The sequence below is a fragment of the Phocoena phocoena genome, chromosome 5 (assembly GCF_963924675.1).
Source record: "Phocoena phocoena chromosome 5, mPhoPho1.1, whole genome shotgun sequence".
Taxonomy (NCBI): domain Eukaryota; kingdom Metazoa; phylum Chordata; class Mammalia; order Artiodactyla; family Phocoenidae; genus Phocoena; species Phocoena phocoena.
The window spans coordinates 44,389,805-44,414,127 of NC_089223.1; the positions used below are offsets into that span (position 1 = coordinate 44,389,805).

At 43.3% G+C, this 24,323-nt stretch overlaps 1 protein-coding gene across 1 annotated transcript in view; it reads right to left on the reverse strand.

Annotated features, from left to right (window-relative positions):
* Window positions 1-24,323, reverse strand: part of FRAS1 (Fraser extracellular matrix complex subunit 1) — a 455,620-nt gene that overhangs the window by 13,850 nt on the left and 417,447 nt on the right. The window contains exons 60-69 of the mRNA XM_065877453.1: window positions 23,971-24,127; window positions 21,572-21,772; window positions 19,801-19,988; window positions 18,096-18,371; window positions 14,010-14,242; window positions 11,421-11,581; window positions 8,948-9,162; window positions 5,695-5,845; window positions 3,905-4,012; window positions 2,724-2,883 (exon numbers count right to left, since the gene is read on the reverse strand). Of these exons, the coding sequence (XP_065733525.1) occupies window positions 2,724-2,883; window positions 3,905-4,012; window positions 5,695-5,845; window positions 8,948-9,162; window positions 11,421-11,581; window positions 14,010-14,242; window positions 18,096-18,371; window positions 19,801-19,988; window positions 21,572-21,772; window positions 23,971-24,127 (1,850 nt within the window). The remainder of the gene's footprint in view (window positions 1-2,723; window positions 2,884-3,904; window positions 4,013-5,694; window positions 5,846-8,947; window positions 9,163-11,420; window positions 11,582-14,009; window positions 14,243-18,095; window positions 18,372-19,800; window positions 19,989-21,571; window positions 21,773-23,970; window positions 24,128-24,323) is intronic.

Consider the following 24,323-nt stretch of genomic DNA (forward strand, 5'->3'; position numbering starts at 1 on the left):
CCACGGTTGTATGAATTTAGCCAAACCTGGCGAACTTTCAGGGCTTAGTTTCTAAGCGCCTTCATGCCCCCAAAGCTTGTGTCTGTATGTCTGCAGTTTTCTCACACGATCCTTATCTTTCTCCAAAGCTTGGACCAGCAGGAAATGAGATCGTGTATACTATCTTTTTTTTTGTTTGTTTTTTTACGGTATGCGGGCCTCTCACTGTTGTGGCCTCTCCCATTGTGGAGCACAGGCTCCGGACGCGCAGGCTCAGCGGCCATGGCTCACGGGCCCAGCCGCTCCGCGGCATGTGGGATCCTCCCGGACCGGGGCACGAACCTGTGTCCCCTGCATCGGCAGGCAGACTCTCAACCACTGTGCCACCAGGGAAGCCCAGATCTTGTATGCTATCTTTGAATTACACAAAAATTGACCTGTATAACGTGAATACTAACTCTTAATTAATAGAAATAGTTAATTAGGCAGAAGTGTCCATGCCTGACCCTTGCTCTCCAAAAGTCAGGCCAGATCCTGTTCCTCCTCCCCTCAAACCCTGCAGTGGCTCCTGTTGCACTAGAGTGAAAGACAAAGTCCGTACACTGGCCTAGAAGGTTCCACGGCGGCCCGACACCCAGCTCCTTCCTGCCTATTACCCTCCTCCTCATTCACTCCGCTCCAGCCACACCAGCCTCCTTGCTGTTCCCTGAGCATGCCAGAATTCGGACACCCCAGGAAATTCGCCAGGAACCCCTTCCCCGGTACTCTGCATAGTTAACCCTAGCACCACCTTCAAGTCCTTGCTTGAATGTTCCTTCTAAACGAGGCCTACTCTGAACATCCTAACCAACATTACAAGGTCCCTCCACTCCTGATTCCCCTGACCCTGCTCGCGACCTTTTATTTTTCCACAGCACTCATCGACTTCTAACATGTGATACTGTACTCATTCATCATGTCCACTGCTGCGTGCAGAGATCTTTATTTGGTCCACTGATGTATTCCAAGTGCCCAGAACCTTCCCTGACACATAGTAAAAGCTCAATAAATATTTGTTGAACACATGAATGCAGGACAAATGGTATGGTCTCCCCAGGCTGCAGTCCTATGTTTTCCCATCCCTAAATATGAGTTAGGTCGACTTCCTGACTATCCCTGCAAATAGGCCAAACACAGTCCTGGATGCAGGTTTTTAATCCTGTAGTTCTTCTCCCCCCCTTTCTGAAAACTAGACATTTCCCACCAGTTGCCCCGCCTCCCCTAGAAGCCTTGGACAGCTCTCCAGCCCGTGCTGGGCCTGAGCTCCCCTCGCTGAGCAGCTGTGCTCAGGGCTCTGCACGGCTCACAGCGCACACAGCACAGAACACTTGGTGTTGTCTGTCACTGTGCCGTTTATCTATGGATTTTACCTCCTTAGCTCAAATGTTAGCTACTAAAGGATGTTTATTCGGGACTGACCATGTGCTAAAACCTGCAGTTCTGGGGCTTCTAGATCAAGCAGGCAGGGCTTTTACCCTTGGGAAGCTCACAATCTAGTGGAAATGGGACTCCACTTAGAGCATTATGAATATATTGAGCTGTGTTACAGTAAAAGCTGGAACAATGTGTGAACAAGGAGTAGGGGCTTCTAGCACTGTATGGGAAGTCAGGGAAGGTGTCATGAGGGTTCAGCATTTTAGTTGGAGCTCAGAGGGCTTTGAGATTTGCCAGAGGAAAAGAGCAGGAAGGACAGGGGAATTGCAAAGGTACAGAGGTATGGATGAGCTGGTGGTTTCAGGGGCTGGGGCGATGTTTCATGTGGTTAGAAGGCTGGGTTTGAGGTGAGGCTAGAGGTGAGGATATGTGTCTTGCTCAAAGAGCTGGACTGCGTTTGGTAAGTGGTGGGGAGTCAGCAGGGGATTTCAAGAGGACCATTTCTCTGCCTATAAATTGGGACAAGTACCTGCACAATCTCATGAGGTTCTAGGAAACACAGCCCCTAATGATTATTTTATTATATATTGATTTCAAAGGAATCAGTATACACAAAAAATACTTGATATAAGACCAAACATTTGTAACTAAAAAAATCTTTTTGAAAATGATTCTTCAGACAATTTGCCACTTCTTAACTGTAAAGAATAAGGTTTTCATGCTAAATATGGTTCTAATTTCGTGATCTGTAAAATGGGGTTAACAATATTTACAGTAGACTCCATTATCCTTTTCATGGTAAAAGTTTTCATTTTGTTTGCCCTATTCTCCCGTTTTACAAATGGGATGTTTTACTGTATTTATCCAATTCTCATTCTACCTCTATATTGGGTGTGGGAGGGGACTAAATCTTGCTATTTATTTTATAGGACACTGGACCGTAAGGTGTGACATCTGGACCTGAAAACCTGAGATCCTGGATTTTGCACTGGTTGTGGTAACTGGAATGAAATTTCTTTATTATACTAAGCTTTTAGCTGGACACATTTCCCAGCTTCCTTTGCAGGTAGATGTGCCATGTGACTAAGTTCTGGCCAGTGGGAGGTGAATGAAAGTGATGTGCACCCTGCCTGTTCTTACCCTTGGAATACGGGTGAGCACTTCCCCCTTTACACATCAGAAGCTGATTTGAGCTACATCTGTTTCTTTCTCTATATGCCAGAGGGTTGTTTCTATCTCCGTTTTAAAATAGAAACCCAGCTTTTGAAGAAAAGCCCTTAAAGAAACTGAGAACTTTTCAGATTTACCCCTGAACCCCATCTTGTATTCACCTGTTATAAGAGCTTGTGGCTCTCCAGAGTTGGTAAGGAGAATCAAAAGTCTGAGCACTCCATAGGAGCTGCAGGTCAAATTCAATTCCTCCGAGATGGTCTGGAGTCAATATGAATGATTTCACATCAGGGAGGGTGTGGTGCTCGATCACGAACTGTCCTATTTCAAGGGGAAACAAACACACACTTATTTGTAAGTTTTATTGTGCTTGCGGTGAATCCCTTACAAAAGCCTTAGAACTGATTTAATATTCTGCTATAAAACAAGGTTATACCTACCCACTTGCCTCTGAGAATATATTCCACACAGGTTGGGACAGCATGGCCTCTTATTCCAGGCCATCACCTTACTCATGATGGCCGTTATGGTCCTATACATTTATAAACAATATGAATATGCTTTGTAGAAATGATGCTAACGAGCATATTCGCGATAATACGAGTCCTTATGTGACAATGAACCTTGAACACACTTAGCTTTGAATTCCAACCAACGTGTCTCTTGGAGGTAGAAAGATCGCAGTAGTTTATAAATAGAAATATCAATTTCAGATTAAAAAACCCCTCATTTAGGGCTGCTCAAGTCCTTGGTGGAAGGAGGCTATTGTAAACATCATTAAAAAGATCAGGGTCACTCAGCAAGACACTTCCACTCTTTAAAACTACAGTAATGCAGTGTCATGAATAATTAAAAGTAAGGAGACTATTCTATACTGAAAGAGACTAAAGAGGTATAACTGCCAAATTGTAACATATGAATCTTGATTAGATTCACCTTCCTTTTATATAAACAGATGCTAAGTAAATATAAACAAACATAAAAACAAGCAGAAAAGACATTTGTGAGACAACAGAGGGAATAAGAATAGGGACTAGATATTATCGGATCAGTGTGAAATATCTTGGCTACGGTAATACTGTTGCGACATAAGAGAAGGTCCTTGTTTAAGGAGATGTCTATTGAAGTATTTAGGGTAACCTGGCATGAAGCCTGCAACCTGTCTTCACATGGTGTGACCAAAACAATGGGAACGCACACATGTGTATGTACAACACACACAGAGCAAAATGTTAATAATTGTTGACTTTGTTCTTCATTGTCCTATTCTTTCAACTTTTCTCTGTGTTTGAATGTTTCTTAGTAATAAAAAACTTCAGGAAAAAAATGGCACTGATATTACCTCTGAATTTGGCATGGGTCTTGAATTCAATGACCAGACGGCCATCCTCTCTAATGTAGATTCTTATTATCTGAAGTCTGGCAGAGAGCACACTGTCCGTCTGGATTCCTGGGAAGGCAACCGTACACAAGACATCCAAGTGAGGGCTTGGAGAAGATCTCCCAGACAGTAGCCTACATGCGACTTATCCCAGGGACACTTCTAAGTAGAGCTGCACGCTTACTTGAATGTAACTTAGGACAAATTTACACATTTGCATGAACATGGAGTATTTAGAGACATGTGCTAGATAACGTTGTAAGACAGTTCATTCTACTTGGTTCTTTTCTTACAATTCTATTCTCTTGACATAGTCTCTTTATACCTGAAGATGCCACTTAGCCCAGATGCAGGGTCCCAGCCCAGAGCTCAGAAAAAACTGGTCCCTAAAACTTCTTACTATTAACTTTGCACCAGGACGTGGTTACAGCACATCTGCTTCATACTGTATTTTCTTTCCCTCACCAGGGCACCTTTCACTACTTAACAGAACCATAGCCAATGTCCTGGTGGCTACATTTCATATTGAAAGCAATGGAAAATTAAAGGTTAGCTTGTAGAAGGCCAGCTATACACGGCATAACATGAGTCAACTGTGGCTTTAATATGGGCAATTGCAATCACAATACCCATTGAGTTCAATATGACCAAAAACTAAAGGGTAACCAAAGGAGGGGAAAAAAATACAATTAAAAAAACCCCAAGCTCAAGGAATTATCTGACCCAGAGTGTGAAAACTCCCTGAAGTTTTTTTTCCTATGAGAAATATAAAGCAAATAAATGATTTGAGCTTAAACCATTAACAGAAGGAAGGACTCTGTTTTCCATTACTAGAAGTGAAACCCTATTTAAAGAAATCGCCTCAGATCAAGTAACTCTGCCTCAGATCAAGTAAATCACCACCAGGGAGGGAGAGAGGAAGAATGAGATCAATAAGATAAGGGCAAATGAGCTTGGGGTTGTATTTGAAGTATAGGACACTGAACATGGGGAGAAAGCAAAAATCAACTCAGTGATTAGAGTGAGTGGAGGAGAGACTCATGGAGTTTTAGGGGACATTCAGGGGGCAGCAGTAGGAGAAGGTGGGTCTCACAAGAGAGGTGTGAATTCCTAGCTGAAGGGTTGTCACCAAGCCAGGCCCTGGCGGGCTGAGGGCTCCTCTCAAAGAGAGCCATAACAGAGACAAGCCTGAGGGGAAGGTCATTTAAAAATATTCAGCATTGCAGTCTTTGAAGTAAAACTAGGGTTAAAATCCCTACTTTAAAAAATGCAACAAAAGAGCAAACTCGATGCCAAATGAAAAAAACGACCCAGGTTATTCTTGATATATTTTTCCATTTCCCTGTATCTGATTTCAAGACCCTTTGATCCTTAAACAACATGAATGACACCATTTTTACCTAGGAGAAAGTGAACATGACTGTATTCCAAAGAACACACACTCGTGCGAACCCCCTTCCGGGCAGTATAGGACCTGTCACTTGCCGCCCTCTACTCTGGGCCCCTCGCTCTCTGGACCAAATGTACCATGATGCTGGAGGCCTTCCAGCATCAACATATATCAACATCATTCTTTTTCAGGTACCACAGGTCTATACACTTTTTACACTTTACCTGTCTCTCCTTTGACTGCATATAGGATAACAGGATGAGGAATGCAGCCACTGTTAAAAGTCTCTACTTTTGTTTTTTTTTTCTTTTAATCTTGCTTGAGCATAAGGTAAGACTCGTTAAGATGTCAGTGGGTGTACCTGTTCTCCAGAGAACAGTGTCATAGAAGAAGGAAAACTCCATCTCGGTGTGGTGCTCCAAGGAGGCCCAGCCCCTGGGGGCTGTCACGTAGATGTAGGACACGTACAGAGGCACATGAACTGTCAGGAACGATTGAGCAGAGTCTCTCACCTGCCAAGCACGCAGTGTGCACACAGAGAGGGTTATTTCTCTCCGGGATGAAAAGGCATATGAACATCACATCTTGGTTCAATCTTCATTCTCTCAGTCACTTATTCAGTATTAATCAAGCGCCCATGATTGTGCCAGGCACCAGGCTAGGAACTGGGTCCTCAGCAGTGGGAAAAAACCAAAATCACTGCCCTAATGGAAGCTACAGCCTAGTAAACGTGATACATAAATTAAAAGATAAAGTAAATAAAGGGATGGGAAGTGGCCAGTGCTTCTTTAGATAAGATCATCTGGGAAGGCTTTTCTGAGGAGGTGACACTTAAACAAAAACACTTTTGACGTGTGAGAAGCTTTGCCTACACTGTTCATTTGCTGGAAGCCTTGGCTGAGATTTTTCAGGCATCACAGTTACTCACAAAGGAGCGGGGCAGATCTGGGATCTACTGTCAGCACACAGTCCCTGGCTGACCGTAGTTTCCAGTGAGCTGTGGGAGAGCATGAAGCAACCCTAACTGGGAAGATGCCCAAGCCTGGATCCTTGGATGAACGTGAGGCTGACTTGGATGTTTTAGTGAGTACTTACATCTCCTCCAAAAGGAAATAAGGTCGTGGGATTTGGATATCATACCTATGAAACTTACCAACTGACAGCTCAGAGCTTCGCCCACTTGGATAATTTCCCATCCCATTCCACGCTTTGTTGAAATAATTTTGAAAAGGCAGCACGTCACACTTCCAAGGGAACCTTTTTCTAAAGGGGTTCCTGTTACTGCTATTAATTCGGCTCTGTAATTTTCATTTTACTATGCAATTAACAAACAAAAACTCAATTGAAAGATAACACGATATGAGCAGAAGCTTTCATGAAGAAGGTAACTGTGTATATGTGTGTATGAGTAGGGGAGTTGGTTTATTCCCTTTTAAATGTGTTCTATGTTTTCCTCCATAAATATATATTTCCTTTATAACCAAAAAGCTTAGTTTAAAACGATTTTATTTTGTCATTGGCCAAATGGTATAATACACTATGGAACTTACACACATTTTTTGTTTGAAAATACTTTACCCATGTAAAGTGTTTCCATGGGTAGTTAATGGAAAGAGCCGAATGCTTTATCAATGTTTAGAACATCAAAACTTTATTTTTCCAAAGTATTCTTTTGTATTCAAAGTTGTCAGTTGGATTCCAAATTTCTCTGAAGACTCCACTAATTCCATATTCACTTAATCTTTTGTGAAATGCCTTACTCTGTCTTCTTTAAAAAATTTCCAGATTTTATCTGGGTTTCACACCATGTCCTGTCCCCTTAATATACAGGTGTTATTAAATATGCTTGCCCCAATCTCATCATTGTTGATATTATAACCTCCATAAATTTTCTAGCTGACTGGCAAAATTAATTTTTCCTGTTTCTGTTTATTCTCCTTTAAATTCATATTACTTACTAATCCTTAAAAAGAAAAAAAACAGCCATTATATTTACTGCACAACTATTTTGTGCCAGACACTGCTAAAATGCCTTCTCATTTGAGATAGAGACAATTTCAGATGAGGTTCAGAGAGGTTATGTCTCATCCAACTCTGCTGATATTTGATAAAGAAATATGAACTAGGACTTGGGTCTAAGTTCTATATTCTTTCTACCATATACCAACTGTTTCAACTATTTTTAAAGAAGCAGACAACAGTGAAGTACTTCTGTGTATATATTCTTTCTCTATTGGTTTAAGAAGTAGGACATATATGATAAAAATTCCTTGTCTTTGTGATTTTTTTTCCTTTTTTTTTTTTTTTTTTTTTTGCGGTACGCGGGCCTCTCACTGTTGTGGCCTCTCCCGTTGCGGAGCACAGGCTCCGGACGCACAGGCTCAGCGGCCATGGCTCACGGGCCCAGCCGCTCCGCGGCATGCGGGATCTTCCCGGACCGGGGCACGAACCCGCGTCCCCTGCATCGGCAGGCGGACTCTCAACCACTGCGCCATCAGAGAAGCCCGTCTTTGTGATTTTTAAGCATATGCTGAATAAAAATATCCAGAACTGTAATTAAAGTCATGGAGAACAGAGAACACTAATTTTTGAGGGGCCAGAGGAAGAAACAGTCATTTAGCGTTGCATTTTTGAAGGTGAATGCAGGTTATGCAACTGCAGAAACAGAAAGAAAACCTAAGAATGCCTTAAAATTCTGTTCAGTAGAGGGCGCTAGTATAAACAAAATGAGAGTTAACCAAAATGAGAGGCATCTCAAGAAATCAAAATGAATTTTACCCAAAGAAACTTATGTAAAATGATCACTGTAAGTCCCTCTACAGGTTCCCTTCTTACAGGGTGGTTAAACCTGATTTGAAGTGAAGAACAAACATCTGATTTTTAGTTCATTGAGGTAACTACTCAGAATTGGGTAGAACCAATTTTCCCGTGAGGACGCATTAGCCTAGTCCCTTTGATATAACGGCCCTCCTATGGCTATGACTTCTTGCTGTAACAGTTTTTGTTTTTTTTTTTGGTTACTGATGTTTAACGACTATTAAACATTTAAAAAGTGTCTATTTTCACAAGGGTTGTCAGTTAGGCATAGGTTTGGAATAGGTATGAAAGCAAGGTGTTTTCGACAGTTTACCTCTCCATGCTCGAGACAACAGTGCTCTACTTGTCTGCGGAAAGACAGGGCGCTCCACCTGTCATTTGGACTCATTTCCCCATGTGGGGAGAACACAACGACTTAGTAATAACTTTCCCATCAAAGGTAAATCTTTTTGGCTTTCCAAAATATACCCAGAGGAAAAAAATATATACCTAGAGAAGTAAAACTATTAGATTTTTATATAAATGACTGTGCCAGATAGTTAATTTTCTTCACCTTAATTTAAACATTTTCCACATTAATTTTCCAATTAACTGATTTAGACGACTTTGGGGGGCTCACTCTGGCCACGATGCTGCTAAGGGCTCTCCTGAGGGACTTATAAAGAAGACTCCCTTGGTCGGTGCAGTTCTGGGGCCGACAGGACGCAACGTGCCAGCTGAAGTGCTTCAGGAATGAACAAAGTTTCACATGACACCCAGATGCACGCAGCCTTCAGACAGACCCCCGGGGCACCCACCTGGAAGTCAGCAGTTACAGACCCCCCACAGACATCAATTAGCTCCGTCATATCGTAATAGGCATCAAACGTCCAGACACAGCTCTTCAGGTTCAGGTGTTTGTAGAGCTGGATGGTCTTGGGCTCCCGCACGCTGGCATCAAACTGGAAGGGGCGGTCGTAGCCAGGCCCCAGGGCCATGTTGTCGTGGACCCTGTCGTCCAGGAACCCTGCCTCTGCAGGGGAGGGAGGAGCAAGGAACAGTAACTCAGTCTGTGGACTTGCCCTTTGCCCAGGAGCTGCGTAGGGAGAGAAGACACATCCTTGGGACATGAGACAGCTTTCCCTCTACCTGAGACCATTAGTAGAGCAGCTCACGGCTGTCAAAGCAAGGTTGGTGGGAATGCGATGGGAGTTTGTAATCTGCCTCCTGTCATGTGCTAAACAGTGATTGGGTTCACAGACTCCTGGAAGAGGCTGCAGGAACCAGGGAAGAAAAGGTGAACAGACGAGACCAAAAATGAAGAAGCGAGAGCTCGGTGGCCCTCATATGTCTAGGAAAAGAAAATGCCCTGAAGCTCTGCCTCTCACACCCGGCCAGTCTGGTTCGATGCTTCACAATCAGTTCTTTTTTTTTTTTTTTGCGGTATGTGGGCTTCTCACTGTTGTGGCCTCTCCCGCTGCGGAGCACAGGCTCCGGACGCGCAGGCTCAGCGGCCATGGCTCATGGGCCCAGCCGCTCCGCGGCACGTGGGATCTTCCCGGATCGGGGCACGAACCCGTGTCCCCTGCATCGGCAGGCGGACTCTCAACCACTGCGCCACCAGGGAAGCCCCACAATCAGTTCTTGGAGAAATGGATTTAGTATACGGAGAATTTGTTGATGAATTATTATCATTATTTATTTTTGAAAGCACAGTATTTAAGATCAAGTTATTTAATGACGAATTGTTATTTTTTAAGATCAATTTTTAAAAAATAGCTTTTATGGAGAGCCAGCAAAGAAATATCTGACTACCTCCCCTGCCTCTTATGGTTGCTGAACTCTTGGAGAAAAAAGTCTTAATTTTGTGTTAATGAGTAGATAGCTCGCTAATCTTGCTTGAGGAAACCTCCCCTGCTACAGGCAAAAATCATTGGATCAAATGCTGCCAAGCAACTGAACTTTTCTAAATTAACGAAGACCTTTATGCAGCAGAGAGCTGAATACAGATACAATTTTAGAATATTAGGGTTAAAATCTGTGTAGTACTCAAAGCAACTATAGTATTCTGAAAGAGCTGATGCATTTCTTAGAATGTTTGACACCAGCACCCAGCCCTCTGCCCCACAAGGACTAAGGTCTCAGTTAACATGTGTTGAATTTAATTGTGTTTAAGTAGGAAGAGGTGCAAACTTTCAGCCTATAAACATGGTATGTTTCTTTCACTAGCTTGCATAGGTGGACCAATTAAACTTTCATCTGTGGCTCAGTGATTTACAAATCATTTACACTCCACTGATTTCTACTGTATAAAGACCGTCACTACCCAAAGTGATGCTTAATGAACATGGAAGAGCACATAAATGCTTTCCTATCTTCCAAAACACTGTTAAATGATTCATCAGGTGTGAAGGGAGGAAATGCACGTTTAGTGAGCACTTGCTAAGGTGAATGGAAGTGGACAGGATTCTTTGTAAAGTAAAATGTCTGCCCTGCTGAACACGGAGATGCGCTACCGCAGCTGTCAGCTCCGTCAGGTCTGTATCAGCTGCAGAGCCCGAGGTCACACTCTTGCTTGAGCAGTCTGCATTCAAGGACTGAGAGAGGTCGGGTAGAGAGGTCTGTCCATTGGGGCTGTCCCAGGACAAGCTTGATGGATGGGCTCTCTCCAGAGCTCCCTGAAGAGGCGTTTCATCGGCTGCACTTCAGGCTGACTTCTCCCTCTGCCCAATCCTGCTTCCTCTCCTTCCCTTTAGGAGATGTGGGTCCCTAAATAAACGTTTCACACCCCAAGCTCCACCTCAGCTCCTGCCCCCGGAGAATCATCCTATAACATCTAACATCTGCATGTGAGCTTTCTAAAATGCTGAGATGATGGGATTCTAGAGCACAGATCCAAACACGGGAGAAGGAAGGAGCTAAAAGTTACCAAGACGGGCGCTTTAAAAATGTAGACACACTTAATCCCCACCTTGATTGGCAGCAGTTGTTATCCTCATGTTACAGATAAGAAAGCAGTTGGCTCACAGCTGTCCAGCTATTTTTGTTCAGTTGTATAAGGAGTGGAATAGGCACGTTCAACCTGTCAGTTTCATTCCACGCTCCCTGTTTTCTCCTGTTCACTTCACTGTCCGAGCTGCCTGTGTTTGGTTGCTTGCTAAGGAGGAAATCCACTAACCATGCAGATTTTGAGGACCAGAAAACATGAAAAGCAGAGTGCACTTAGCCATATCCCTAAGGGTCACTGCACTGGGCTGGGCTGGGCAAATCAGCAGGGGACTCTTCCCTTACCTGAGATGCCTCTCAGGTCACGGGTGGTGACGAGATTGGAGCAGACGTGCTGGTGTCTGTAGATGGATTCAGATAGTAGAAAATGCAGGTTGTGCAACGGCATGGTGGAGATAAGGGGCAGCATTCCATCCTGGTGTGGGATCTGCACTGAAATGTGGATTCTAAGGGAAAAAATAGGGTAGAAATCAGTGTTTAGGTGCCCGCTATAAGCAGTTAATATGGTACATTTCTTTCTCATAACTCAATTTGTCTTCATCAATGAATTTACCCATTTTTCTTTTCTGAAGCTTTCCATGTAGGATTTCTCTCTGAACATGAGGGTATGATGTGCCTGTAGGGTTATTCTCCTCTCTCCAGCCCCCAGGAGATCCTCCAGACTCAGGACTGATAGCAATTGAGAATCATAGATTTTTTTGTGTGTGCGTGCAAGAAAAGATAACATCACAATCACAAATGACTTTATAGCTTTCTTCTGCTTTAAGTGGAAGCTTTGTTTCCTCATGAGCTAAAGCCGAGTGACTGACACAGGTACTGCTACCCTTCTCTGTCACCTTGAGTGTCTGTGGAGGTTGCGGTCGCCGCATATTTTTTTTTAAAGTATTTGTGCCAAAAAGACATCACTGAGCTCTTAAACACTAAGGCCAGTATCCATACCCAGGAAAAAAGCCTACAAATAGTAATAAACCACTATTCATATGGTCTCTCCCCAACTTAAGGAGGCTTCCCTCCCCTCTCTCCCTGCAGTCCAACGAGGCCACCAGGCCTCACTGGCATCAATCTGCAGTAAGCTCTGCCTTGATCTCCATCCTTCCACATTTAGGTGCCTCTGGACCAGGAAATCTGTAACTTATTTATACTGGCTGCTGTTTCTTGTGTGCTTTCAGACTCTTGTTTATATTGCCTCTCCACTATGAGGGCAAAGGACCATTTCCTTCCCTTCTTTTGTTTCTCCAGAGCCTGTAGTACACAATTCTAAATAAAATATGAGCTTAATAAATATTGCAACACAACAGAACTGTACTTAGGGGCTGCCATTTTTTTCACGGCACAAGTTTAAATTTTCAGCATGTTTATTGAGGGTGCGTTTTGAGTTTCTACAGCTTGCCTCCCAGAAAAAAAGACTCACGTTTTAAAGAGGAATCAGAACCTCAGAACATGAACAGGATGGCTCTTTTGCTAGGAAGGGGTCAGTAGTAACCCTGGGCACCTCTGTTATTGCTTTTTAACAAAAATAAATTTCATTCTGTTAGAAAAAAAGAAGGATTTGCATATTCTTGGCTCCACGTTCAAATCTTTTTTTCATGCAAATGAACCCCTTTCTCTGAACTCAGTTGCTCATAAAGGCACATGCATAAATACTATGAGGTTTAATGAATATGTATAACCTACACAAATTCTTTTTTTTGCATGCAAAAATGAAAGCATCCAGTTTCCAACCAAATCATAATGGCACAGGGAAAAAATAAAAGCACATCTGTCCATTGACTTACAATTTACACAGTGTTATTACTCATTTGCTCACTGGATACTTAGTGAGTGCCTCTTAGCTGCCAAGAAGCACTGTTCTAGGCGGAGGGGATGCAAAATAAACAGTCATGTTCCCTGCCATCATCATCTCCTGGGGCGACAAGGAGAGAATGAATAAGGATGATGGGGCTTCCCTGGTGGCGCAGTGGTTGAGAGTCCGCCTGCCGATGCAGGGCACGCGGGTTCGTGCCGCGGTCTGGGAGGATCCCACATGCCGCAGAGGGGCTGGGCCCGTGAGCCATGGCCGCTGAGCCTGTGCGTCCGGAGCCTGTGCGTCTGCGGCGGGAGAGGCCACGGCAGTGAGAGGCCCGCATACCACAAAAAAAAAAAACAAAAAACAAAAAAAAAAAGGATGATGCTCTGAGAGAGGCAGACATGGGTACCAGAAAAGCTGGAAGGAAGAGCTTCCAAATTAAATTGGGGGAAATGATGGAAAAGTTCCTAGAAGAGATGACATGGGTTAGATAGAGTGGGACAATCGGATTTAACCACGCTGAGTGGAAGGGAGCAGGGGAGAGTTGGAGCCAGGAGTAGCCACAAGGCGGAGGCATGCCACCTAAGAGAGTCTGAAGCCCTGGGAAGTTACACATGATTCCCTGTGAGTGGCCTGGCAGGTGAAAATGACAAGGTGAGGGAAATGAGGCTAGGAAGATAACAAGGGGCCAGATCTTAGGGGGCCTTCAAAGAATATAAACGTTTTCTGAAGCACTCATCACCACTATTCTTTTTGTTTTGTTTTGTTTTTGTTTTTGCGGTACGCGGGCCTCTCACTGTTGTGGCCTCTCCCGTTGCGGAGCACAGGCTCCGGACGCGCAGGCTCAGCAGCCATGGCTCACGGGCCCAGCCGCTCTGCGGCATGTGGGATCTTCCCGGACCGGGGCACGAACCCGCGTCCCCTGCACCGGCAATCGGACTCTCAACCACTGCGCCACCAGGGAAGCCCCACCACTATTCTTATTTTGCAGAAGCACCACTCATTGATCTGTCCCACCCAGAAAACACAGAAAGCATAGCTGGAGACTCCCTCTGCCATCTCCTCGCGGAAGGAACCACCTGCCTGACCTGTTGGGATGCTCCTTGTGCTTGACGTCCAGGTATTTCAAGTTCGCGATGAAGGACTGAGCCTGGAAGCCTCGGGCTGTCCCAGCCACCACTGGGGTGTGGCAGATCGCACTGCCTGTTCCGATGGTAACAATGTTGCTCCTCAAGGGGGTCCCCACGTGGCCCACCTTGTCCACAGCCTTGGCCACACAACGTACATGGAACCTCCGGCTGAAGTAAATGCTGTCCAGGACCTACCAGGAAGAATAAAGCACCTCAGACGTGTACACTACTTCAACAGCTCCCCACACGTACCTTCTGGGTGATAGGCCACCCCAATTCTTGGTACAAGGTAATCTGTGAAGACTATGGTCGACTGAAAAAAATGCACAGCCTAAAAGTTGAGTTATGTTTTATTTGGTGGGCAAAACTGAGGACTTAAGCTCGAGACACAGCAACTCGGATAATTCTGAGAGATCTGCTCCAAGGGGCAAGGGGGGTGGGGGGAGCCAGGATACAGAGGAGTTTTTGCGACAAAAGACCAGTAGTTCAAACATCAAAAGCTTACTCTTAAGTAAAGAAAACCAGATACCTCAAGTTAAGGAAATGAGCACTTTCCTATGTTTGGGAAGATGCAAGGGTTTAGGCTCACTGAACTCATTCCTTTGATATGCACCTCAGCCACCTGGGGCCAGTATCCTGTGTTTTCTCATCCCGAGTCTCCTCAGGGTGCACCATCAGCTATAGTGGCTGATGGCTGTCACATCCTTTGCTTACTGACATGGCAGGCAGCATTCTTAGTCCACACCATCCCCCATCCATCCCTCCATCTGTCCACTTATCCATCTATCCATTGATCTATCCATCCATCCGTTCATTTACCACGTAAGTACTGACTTTCTACCAGGAGTCAGGCACCAGGGACAGAGCAGTGAGTACATAGAGCCTAAGGTGGTAAGTTAGGTAACTAACAAGTTGACAGATGTGTAGCAAGAGCCCAGAGATGACTAGTTCCCGGTGACAGTTGTTCTCTTTACATATTAGGTTCAGCATAAGAACCACTTAACTGGTTTTCAGCACTTCCAGCAAGACTGGTTGCCTCCAAGTCACTTTCACTGAGGGCATGGTATCAGGATACAGAGGAAAGATACTTCTTTTCTAGGAGTTCTTAGTCTTCTTTCCTTCCTAATTCTATCCCCTCCCTCACCTCCCACTTAATTACTACACATGTTGCAAGGGTTACAATAACATGCAGACTTGAAGTTAGAAGTTGGCCTCTGACACCTACTGGCCTTTTAAAAAAAATAATAACTTTATTATTTTTTAACTTCTTATTTTATATTGGAGTATAGTTGATTAACGATGTTGTGTTAGTTTCAGGTGTACAGCAAAGTGATTCAGTTATGCATATACATGTATCTATTCTTTTTCAAATTCTTTTCCCATGTAGGCTGTTACATAATATTGTGTACCTACTGGCCTTTGAAAGTCTTTCTACAGATTCTCTCATGCTCCCAGACATACAGAATCCATAAGCATGCTTAACCCAATGTATGCAGAGGCAACACAGGTCACCAAAACTCTATAGGTTATGAGTGCACAGACATAGGGAAATACATAACAAGAAAAACGAATTAGTAGTTCTGTGTGCCATAGACCTCCCACAAAGCAATCATACAAACTTATAAATTCTACTCATGGAAACAATTGTCACTGAAATCCATTAAAAATTAAAAATGGAAGATTTTTCCATTAAAATGTTTTAATTAGCTGACAACACTTTATTTATTGATACATGGACTTTGTTCAGAAGGGATTTGAGGCATCTTACAAAAATGCATACAGTACAATGGTATTAAATAAATAATTGAAGAAATGAAGATAGAGCAAAGGAAACAGGGGTAAATGTGTTAGTCACCAATTCATTGCAAGAAGGAAAACTGAAACATGAAGTAAAATCATAAACTTGGTACCTGTTACAAATGTATATTTGGCTCAAATCAGATGAAACCCCTTCATGGTTTTGTTGAACAGAGAATTAGATACTTATGAAACAATATGCTGTCTTGCCACTTACATTTTTAATAATAATAAAAAAGATAATTTAAATTCAAACTAGGTTATATTGCAAAATGAATATTCTGGCCTTTCTGATTAAGCTGTGTCAAAGACAATGGACATGAAGGACCTGCTTTATCTAAAGCCTCCCGTGTACATCTAACAGCTCTCCTCCACTAGGGCCCCATCCACACGAGGCACTTTTTTTTTTTTTTTTTTTTGCATTACATGGGCCTCTCACTGTTTGTGGCCTCTCCCGTTGCGGAGCACAGGCTCCGGACGCGCAGGCTCAGCGGCCATGGCTCACGGGCCCAGCCGCTCCGCGGCATGTGGGATCTTCCCAGACCGGGGCACAAACCCGTGTCACCTGCATCGGCAGGCAGACTCTCAACCACTGCGCCACCAGGGAAGCCCCACATGAGGCACTTCTTAAAGTGCGAACAAACGGTGGGTTTGTAGGGAAAAATCTAGAGAAATTCAGTCTGAAAGAAATTTCTGATTTCCAAACTTATTAATGGCACTCATTTCAGCCAAAAATTATTGAATGCTTACTATGTGCCAGATACTCTGCGGAGCCTGACTCTCCACTGCTTACAGCTCTTCCTCTGAAGAACTTCATTGGCGTGAGGAGCAGAGTCAGAGTGATGGACTGTTCCCTGAGGTCGGGAGAATCACCACTGTTGACTGCTCTCTGATGGTGGCAGGAGTGTGGGTCTGGCCTCCTAACTTGCTGAGGACAGCAACTGCATTTGGAACCTCTTTTCATGTCCTCTCACAGGGCTTTGAAAAATGCTGATCACTTAGCAAGCATCCTCTCATTTTGTTTAATAACTGGTCCCTACTATGTGCCATCAATGTGGTGGCTATTTTGGGATGGACATACAAGTGTGGAAGAACCCTCGGTCCATGTCCTTAAGGAGTTTATACCCTACTCCTTACTGAATGGTTTAAGAGATATGAAAAGAACAGTAATCCTTAATTGTACCTACCTGGGATCTTTGACTTACTTCATTTATAGATCACTTTTATTTTTTATTTATTTTTGATTTTTAAAAAAAAAAATTTATTTTTTTATACAGCAGGTTCTTATTAGTCATCAATTTTATAAACATCAGTGTATACATGTCAATCCCAATCGCCCAATTCAGCACACCCCCACCCCCACCCCCCACCACTTTCCCCGGTGTCCATATATTAGTTCTCTACATCTGTGTCTCAATTCCTGCCCTGCAAACCAGTTCATCTGTACCATTTTTCTAGGTTCCACATATATGCGTTAATATTACGATATTTATTTTTCTCTTTCTGACTTACTTCACTCTGTATGACAGTCTCTAGATCCATCCACGTCTCAACAAATGACCCAATTTCATTCTTTTTATGGCTGAGTAATGTTCCATTGTATATATGTACCACATCTTCTTTATCCATTCGTCTGTCGATGGGCATTTAGGTGCTTCCATGACCTGGCTATTGTAAATAGTGCTGCAATGAACATTGGGGTGCATGTGTCTTTTTGAATTATGGTTTTCTCTGGGTATATGCCCAGTAGTGGGATGGCTGGATCATATGGTAATTCTATTTTTAGTTTTTTAAGGAACCTCCATACTGTTCTCCATAGTGGCTGTATCAATTTACGTTCCCACCAACAATGCAAGAGGGTTCCCTTTTCTCCACACCCTCTCCAATATAGATCACTTTTATATATCTGATGTGTCAATGACCTTGTCAAGTGGATTAAGTGGACCTGATATTTTGTAGATAGGAAACTGAGACTCAGTAGGTTAAGTGAACTCGTAACATCGTGTAGTTAAGAACAGACAGAATCAAGGTTTGTAAACAGGTTGTCTGAGTTATCAGCCTAGTTCTCTTTCTACTATACCATATTACCTTTCCTTATATGTAAGAATAAAAAGATTGTGTGTGTACTCTGTGTACCTGCTTATTTGTTTATTTTATACCAAATGCCATGCAGGGACCTTAAGAAATTTGATAGAGTTGGAGTAACAGAGAGAAACGCCAGGTCTCTCCCTCCGCAAACAGACCTACCATGTGGTTGACACTGGTGAATGGCGTGTTGTCAGTGATGGTCTCAAAGGGAGACCGGGCCCCGTTGCCATCAGTGGGGGTGGCCACTTCCCAGCTGAACTGCATGGACGTCTGGTTGATGCCAGCCTCATTGCAGCGCTCCTTCATGATGGCATACTTGGGGAAATGGGGGTCGCAGGGGGTGACACAGACCAGCGGGTAGCCCGGGGAGGGGGATTTCTTGACTCCCTCCTTGGTAACCTCTTCCACGTGGTCATAGTCAGCAAGTGTGACAACCTGCAAAGGAGCAACAAAGCTTCAGCCCAGGGTGGGTATCGGGAAGGTCAGAGAACCAAGGCTCCCTTCCCCAGAGATTCAGGAGATCACTTAACTCCTAGGGATTCTTTAAAATATAGCAGAAGTTTTAACAATGCTTGGCCAGGCATCCCTAAAAGATACTGCAGATCTTTAGTGGTGGAGAACATCTTTCTCCCCCGTGAGCTAAAAGCTTTATTATCTTATTGGTCTCATTCCTAATTCAGAGCCCTATCATTCATGTGAAATATACTCTCCCCTCCCCCCATACACAGTAACTAAAACTATATCATAAACGGCAGTTACTAGTTTAAAGTTGCATTAAATTGTTAATGATATGCCGTAGCACATTTGGCATAACAGGAGTAAATAAAGGTAGTATATTTCTTCCATGGTCAAAGAAGAGACACGTTTTGAAATGATCCTTTTACTCTATGAGACTAGTCGAGGGAGGTTATAAGACTTATTAAGACTAGCTCTTTATCATGGGTTAAATTCTTGGCAACCTCTATGCATTTTCCTCCTAACTGTGAAGTCGGTGCATTCATTCTGTTCATCCCCAAACTGGGAAACATGGTGGTACATTTCTGCAGATACTTAATTCTATGCATGTGGCGAGTATGCAGGATAACAGATGTGGGGTAATATTCCTTTTTTACTCTTCTAGGTCCCACCAAAGAAATGAGAAGATCAATTGTATTGCACCTTCTGTCTTTATCAGACTAAGGTCTCAGTATGGTTTGGTCTCACTCTTATGTCAAAACAAGGTTTCTCATCCTTGGCACTACTGACATTTGAGCCAGATAATTCCTTGCTGTTGGCGTTGTCCTGTGTATTGTAGGATGTTTAGCCGCTTCCCTGACTTCCACCCACTAGATGCTAATAGCACCTAGTGTGACAGTCATGACAACCACAGATGTCACCAGACATTGCCAAGTGTTCCCCAGAGGTGATGGGAGTGAGGGATTTGGGGGAAAGGACAAGAGCCCTCGCTCTTGGTTGAAAATCACTGTGTTACGGGGAGGGGGAAGGGTAAGCTGGGATGAAGTGAGGGAGTGGCATGGACTTATATACACTACCAAGTGTAAAATAGATAGCTAGTGGGAAGCAGCCACATAGCACAGGGAGATCAGCTCGGTGCTTTGTGACCGCCTGGAGGGGTGGGATAGAAACGCAAGAGGGAGGAGATACGGGGACGTATGTATATGTACAGCTGATTCACTTTGTTATACAGCAGAAACTAACACACCATTGTAAAGCAATTATACTCCAATAAAGATGTGAAAAAAAAAGAAAAGAAAATCACTGTGTTAGAAAAATGAAGATGTGCAGTATTGGAAGTCCTGCTTCTCTCAAGTTCTTATCTAATTACTAGGACATAAGCAACGATCCTTTGGGTTGAGAGACTCACAATGGGCGGCGCTGGCAGGATGAGGCTCCCTGACACCTCCTGGTCTAGAATCGTCACTGTGGCAGTGGTCACATCACCAAGAACAGCTTCCACTGGGTCATCCGGGCCAAGGACTAGAGAGAATGATTCATGCCACTCCCGGTCTTCATTGGACAGGATCTCAACTTTAAAGAAGATATGATCCACACCTTCGCCAAGGACAGAACAAAGAGGGCAGAGGTCCTCATTAGTGACCCACTTAAGACAGTGCAGGTTGGCACTGCTGAGGCTCTATGTTGAAATATGCCCTTTCCTTTCAGAGGTTTCCTATCAATGTAGTGGCTGCTTATCACGTTAGCCCCGTCTCAAGCGAGGAATCTGTTTTCTTGGTCAAATTCCACCTGTGGTGGAGGCTCAAGTACCGCAGATTTACTATGCAATGCCATATGAGGATTAATGGCCCCTGCCTGACACCAGCCGGTGGTAATAAAAATCTGTGATCCAAAATACACTCCACCCTGGCTATGAGGTTTTTTGCCTAACTGTTCTTTCCCCTTTACATGTAGGCATGAGCTCCTGTGTGGCTGAGTGCTTGTACACCATCCTTCAAAGCTGTCTCCTGGGGGGACAAGGGCTCAAGGGCTACCTACCAGGCCATTTCTGCAAAGACAATAATGTGAAGGTTTGGCAGCCTGGAATGGGGAGGGTTAGAGCTCAGAAACCCCCTTCCTTTTCTGTAAAGCGATTCTGTGAAGGTGCAGATATCTCGGGCAGTAGTCAAGGTGCCCTTCTTCCTCTCCTATAGACATCTGGGCTAGGTTACTTCTAAGACCTGCCTTTCCCCCAGATGCTTATGCAGAAAAGGAAAAAGCTAAGACACTTGGAAGAGAGGTCCTTGTGAGGATGTGGAGGAAGGGCACCTACCTTCCCTGTAAACACGAACCAGACACATAGGGATGGAGCCGAAAGCCCTCTGAAGCTCCGGTGGGCGACAGGGACATACAGAGACCACCCCTCCATTTCCAAGGGAGTCATTTTCTCCCTCCACTTGCTAAGACATCTCTGAAAAGACCTTCTATCACTTTTGCCCACTTCTGGGTACATCACACATGGTGCCAGGCTCTATAACAGCCTTTTCACCTTATACTGCTCCAGAAAGTTCTGGGAAAAAGCCAAGCATACAATTCAAATCTTCCTCTGTCTCATTCCTTCCATTAAATAAATATATCAGACAGTTAAACAGCTGGTTGTGACCTGAATCCCATCCTTCTTCCCTGACTCATCTTCATAGCATCTCCTAGTAGATGTCAGACCACTTGAGCATGGAGATGGTGCCTTCTGGGTTTAGTAATCCCCGAGGGGCCCAGCACAGTGGTTTGTACCAATGTTTGCTGAATGACAAACATTCAAAAATATACAAAAAATCATGTATATTTAAAAAAAATCAAGGTCCCCCCTTGCTCAACCAAATCATAGGCTAACGACAGCAGCAACAAAAAATCCTTTTGAATGAGCCAAAATGCCTAGGATGTTCTGAAGTGAAGCATTTCTTTGGCCTTTTTCTTTCTTTACCATGCCATTTTTTTTTTTTTTTTTTTTTTTTACCATGCCATTTTTACTAATTAGAAAATTTAAAGACTCCCACAATCTCAAATGTGTGCTTAATAAGTACTTCATGCTGTTGGAAATACTGTTTCTGTCTTTCATTTTTCTGCTCGTTCCTTTCTTCAAATATAAGATATCTGCCTCGCTCTTAAGTAAAACCTACAGGTTGGGATTGGCATTCAATTACCAGGACTGAACTTTAAGATTCGGCTCTTTGGGTAATAATCCACACCAGACTGGGCCGACCCGTCCCGTGTGCTACAGCGAATCTTGGACGTCCTGTTCTGATCCCCTCTGCGGACCACCTTGATGTTCAGAATGGCCGTGGCATCCGGCCCTGAGGGTTCCCGGACTTGGTATGCAGCTTCTTCAAACTCAATGGTGGGAGCTTAAGGAAACAAGGTTAGGAAAACAAGAGCAAGTTGGAAAAGTGACAAAGAATTCCACCTCCCATGAAAACACCTTCTAATGACAAGAGGGAATTTTTCACATTAGTTAACAATACAAAGGCAAAACAGCTTGCAGCCAATAATATCAATCAGTATTTACCCCTAAGCAATACTTTGGAAAAAGGAATTTATCTGTGATTCTGCAGGAGTTGTTTCTCACATATTTCTTATTAAAAACAATATAGTGGGAGAAATATTTTTAAGCAGTTTGAAATGCATGATGTCCAAGTTTCCATCTAGGCATTATAGCTCACAGCGTGTTTTTAAATCTGCACAATTTATCAAGGGACAGAGACACAGTTAAGCCCTTGATAAATATCTATTGACTGATTCTATGAACCAACTCCTTTTCATTTATGAGATATGGATTTCATTTATATACTGCTTAAATGTACCAAATGTCTCTCTCATCTCTGATCTTTTTTTTTTTTTCGCGGTTCGTGGGTCTCTCACTGTCGTGGCCTCTCCCGTTGCGGAGCACAGGCTCCGGACGCGCAGGCTCAGCGGCCACGGCTCACGGGCCCAGCCGCTCCGCGGCATGTGGGATCTTCCCGGACCGGGGCACGAACCCGTGTCCCCTGCATCGGCAGGTGGACTCTCAACCACTGCGCCACCAGGGAAGCCCATCTCTGATCTTTTGGATCCTCCCTCCCAGTGCTCTCAGCTCCCCAATGCTTAGCTTTTCCTAACTTCTCACAGGTTATTTAGTTAAGGATGAGTAGTTATAGTGACCGGTTACTACAACAATAATTCAGAAACCCAAGATTTCCTAACAATCTTACTTGAGGTACTATCCTCATTGCTATGAAATGATTAATTGTTGATTTTTTTTTAAAATTCAAACTATGCCTTCTTTTGTATTATATTCTCATGAGGAAGGGCAACGTGGTAGTGGTGGAGAGAGTGGGATAAGAAGATGGAAAAATTGGGAGCAATTACAAATCTTATACCATTTAAAATATAGACTCTTGCAGAAATTTCTGATGTCTCTATGTTCACTTCCCTCTTTCTCTCTCAGAAAATCAGTTCTTCCTAATTGTAGAAGATATGCTTCATTTTAGACTTCATAGTTGTTACTGTGTGCACTCTTTGAAATTGAGGTATGTCACTGTAACACAGTGTGAACTTGTTACTTCTCTGAGCTTCAGTCACTGGGTTTCCTGTGTGAACAGGAGAGGTTCACTTTTTCTGTGTGAACAGGAGAGGTTCAGGATTTGAACCTGAGTCTCCTTGGGTAAAGGGCTAATTCAACTTCAAGGCTGGCTTTTTTGCTTTTTTCCCAATGTCCAAGTTAGTCCCTATTTTAATATTAGAAACCCTAAGAGTCTCACTGACTCTTGCGTAGATTCTAGAATCTGAAAAAATAAGGTTCTACATGCACTTTCGTTGCTTACAGCTGTGTAACGAAGAACGTAAATGATATAACTTTGCTGAGGTTCAATTTCTTTACCTATAATATAGGGATAATAACACCTACCTCAAGGGGCTACTGTCAGAATGAAATGAAATAGTATTATATGCTTAGAATGGTTCTTAGTATACAGTCAATATTCAATAAAAACAGCTGTTACTATTTGTAGTTTTATTGTCCATTTATTAAAATACCTATTTTAACAAAACAATTATGTCCCTATTTGAAACAGATTTTGTTTTCTTTGGTGCCTGGGTCACTCTTTGCTGACAGCTGACTAAAGAATTTAAGTTTTTTTAGGTTAGTAGGCCAAATCAATTAGAGAGAAGAAAACTGAGAAATTGACTTTTCCAGAAAGGTGGCAGCGTCTCAAATCAGTGCATTGGACTCAACGGATTCTGATTGTATTTCCAATCCTGCTCTTGAATTGCAGTGACTTAAACATTTTTATTCTCTGTCTGTCTTAGCATCTCTGTCCTAGCGTTTAACCATACCTGCTCCCTATCTCTTGGTGATGTGGTAGAGAACAATGTGATTTAAAATACTGGAGCTCTGTAGACGGTGATCATTTGCTGCCAATATTTTATACAGATACTCTAAGACTGTTATCAGTAGACACTTGTATAGTGCTTTCATTTTTCAAAACACCTGTAATTATGTTATTGGTGAAACATTCGTTCATGTCCCATCAACCTAAGAGTAACTAAAGGCAATTTCTTCCATTACCATCTTCATCATTGGATATGGTGATGGTGGCCATGTTATTCTTTCCAACTCTGGCTCCACTCCAGTGGTTCCCAAGAGGATGGCCAAGGTAGACCCTGAACTGTTCCTCAGGCTCAAACATGGAGTCATCGTGGATATAGACGGTACAGTTCTTCATCTAGAGCCAAGGGCACAGGAAAGAGTAAAATTTGCAGTGAGATATCAATAATTGGCTTGGCTTTCCCTAGAAAATGATTTTCCTTCTTTGTAGCATCAAAAAGTCAACACAGATTCCAAAATGTCCCAACTGTTTCATTTATAAAATAGAATGTTTAACAGTTCATGCCTGAGTGGACCTACCCATATGTGGAGAC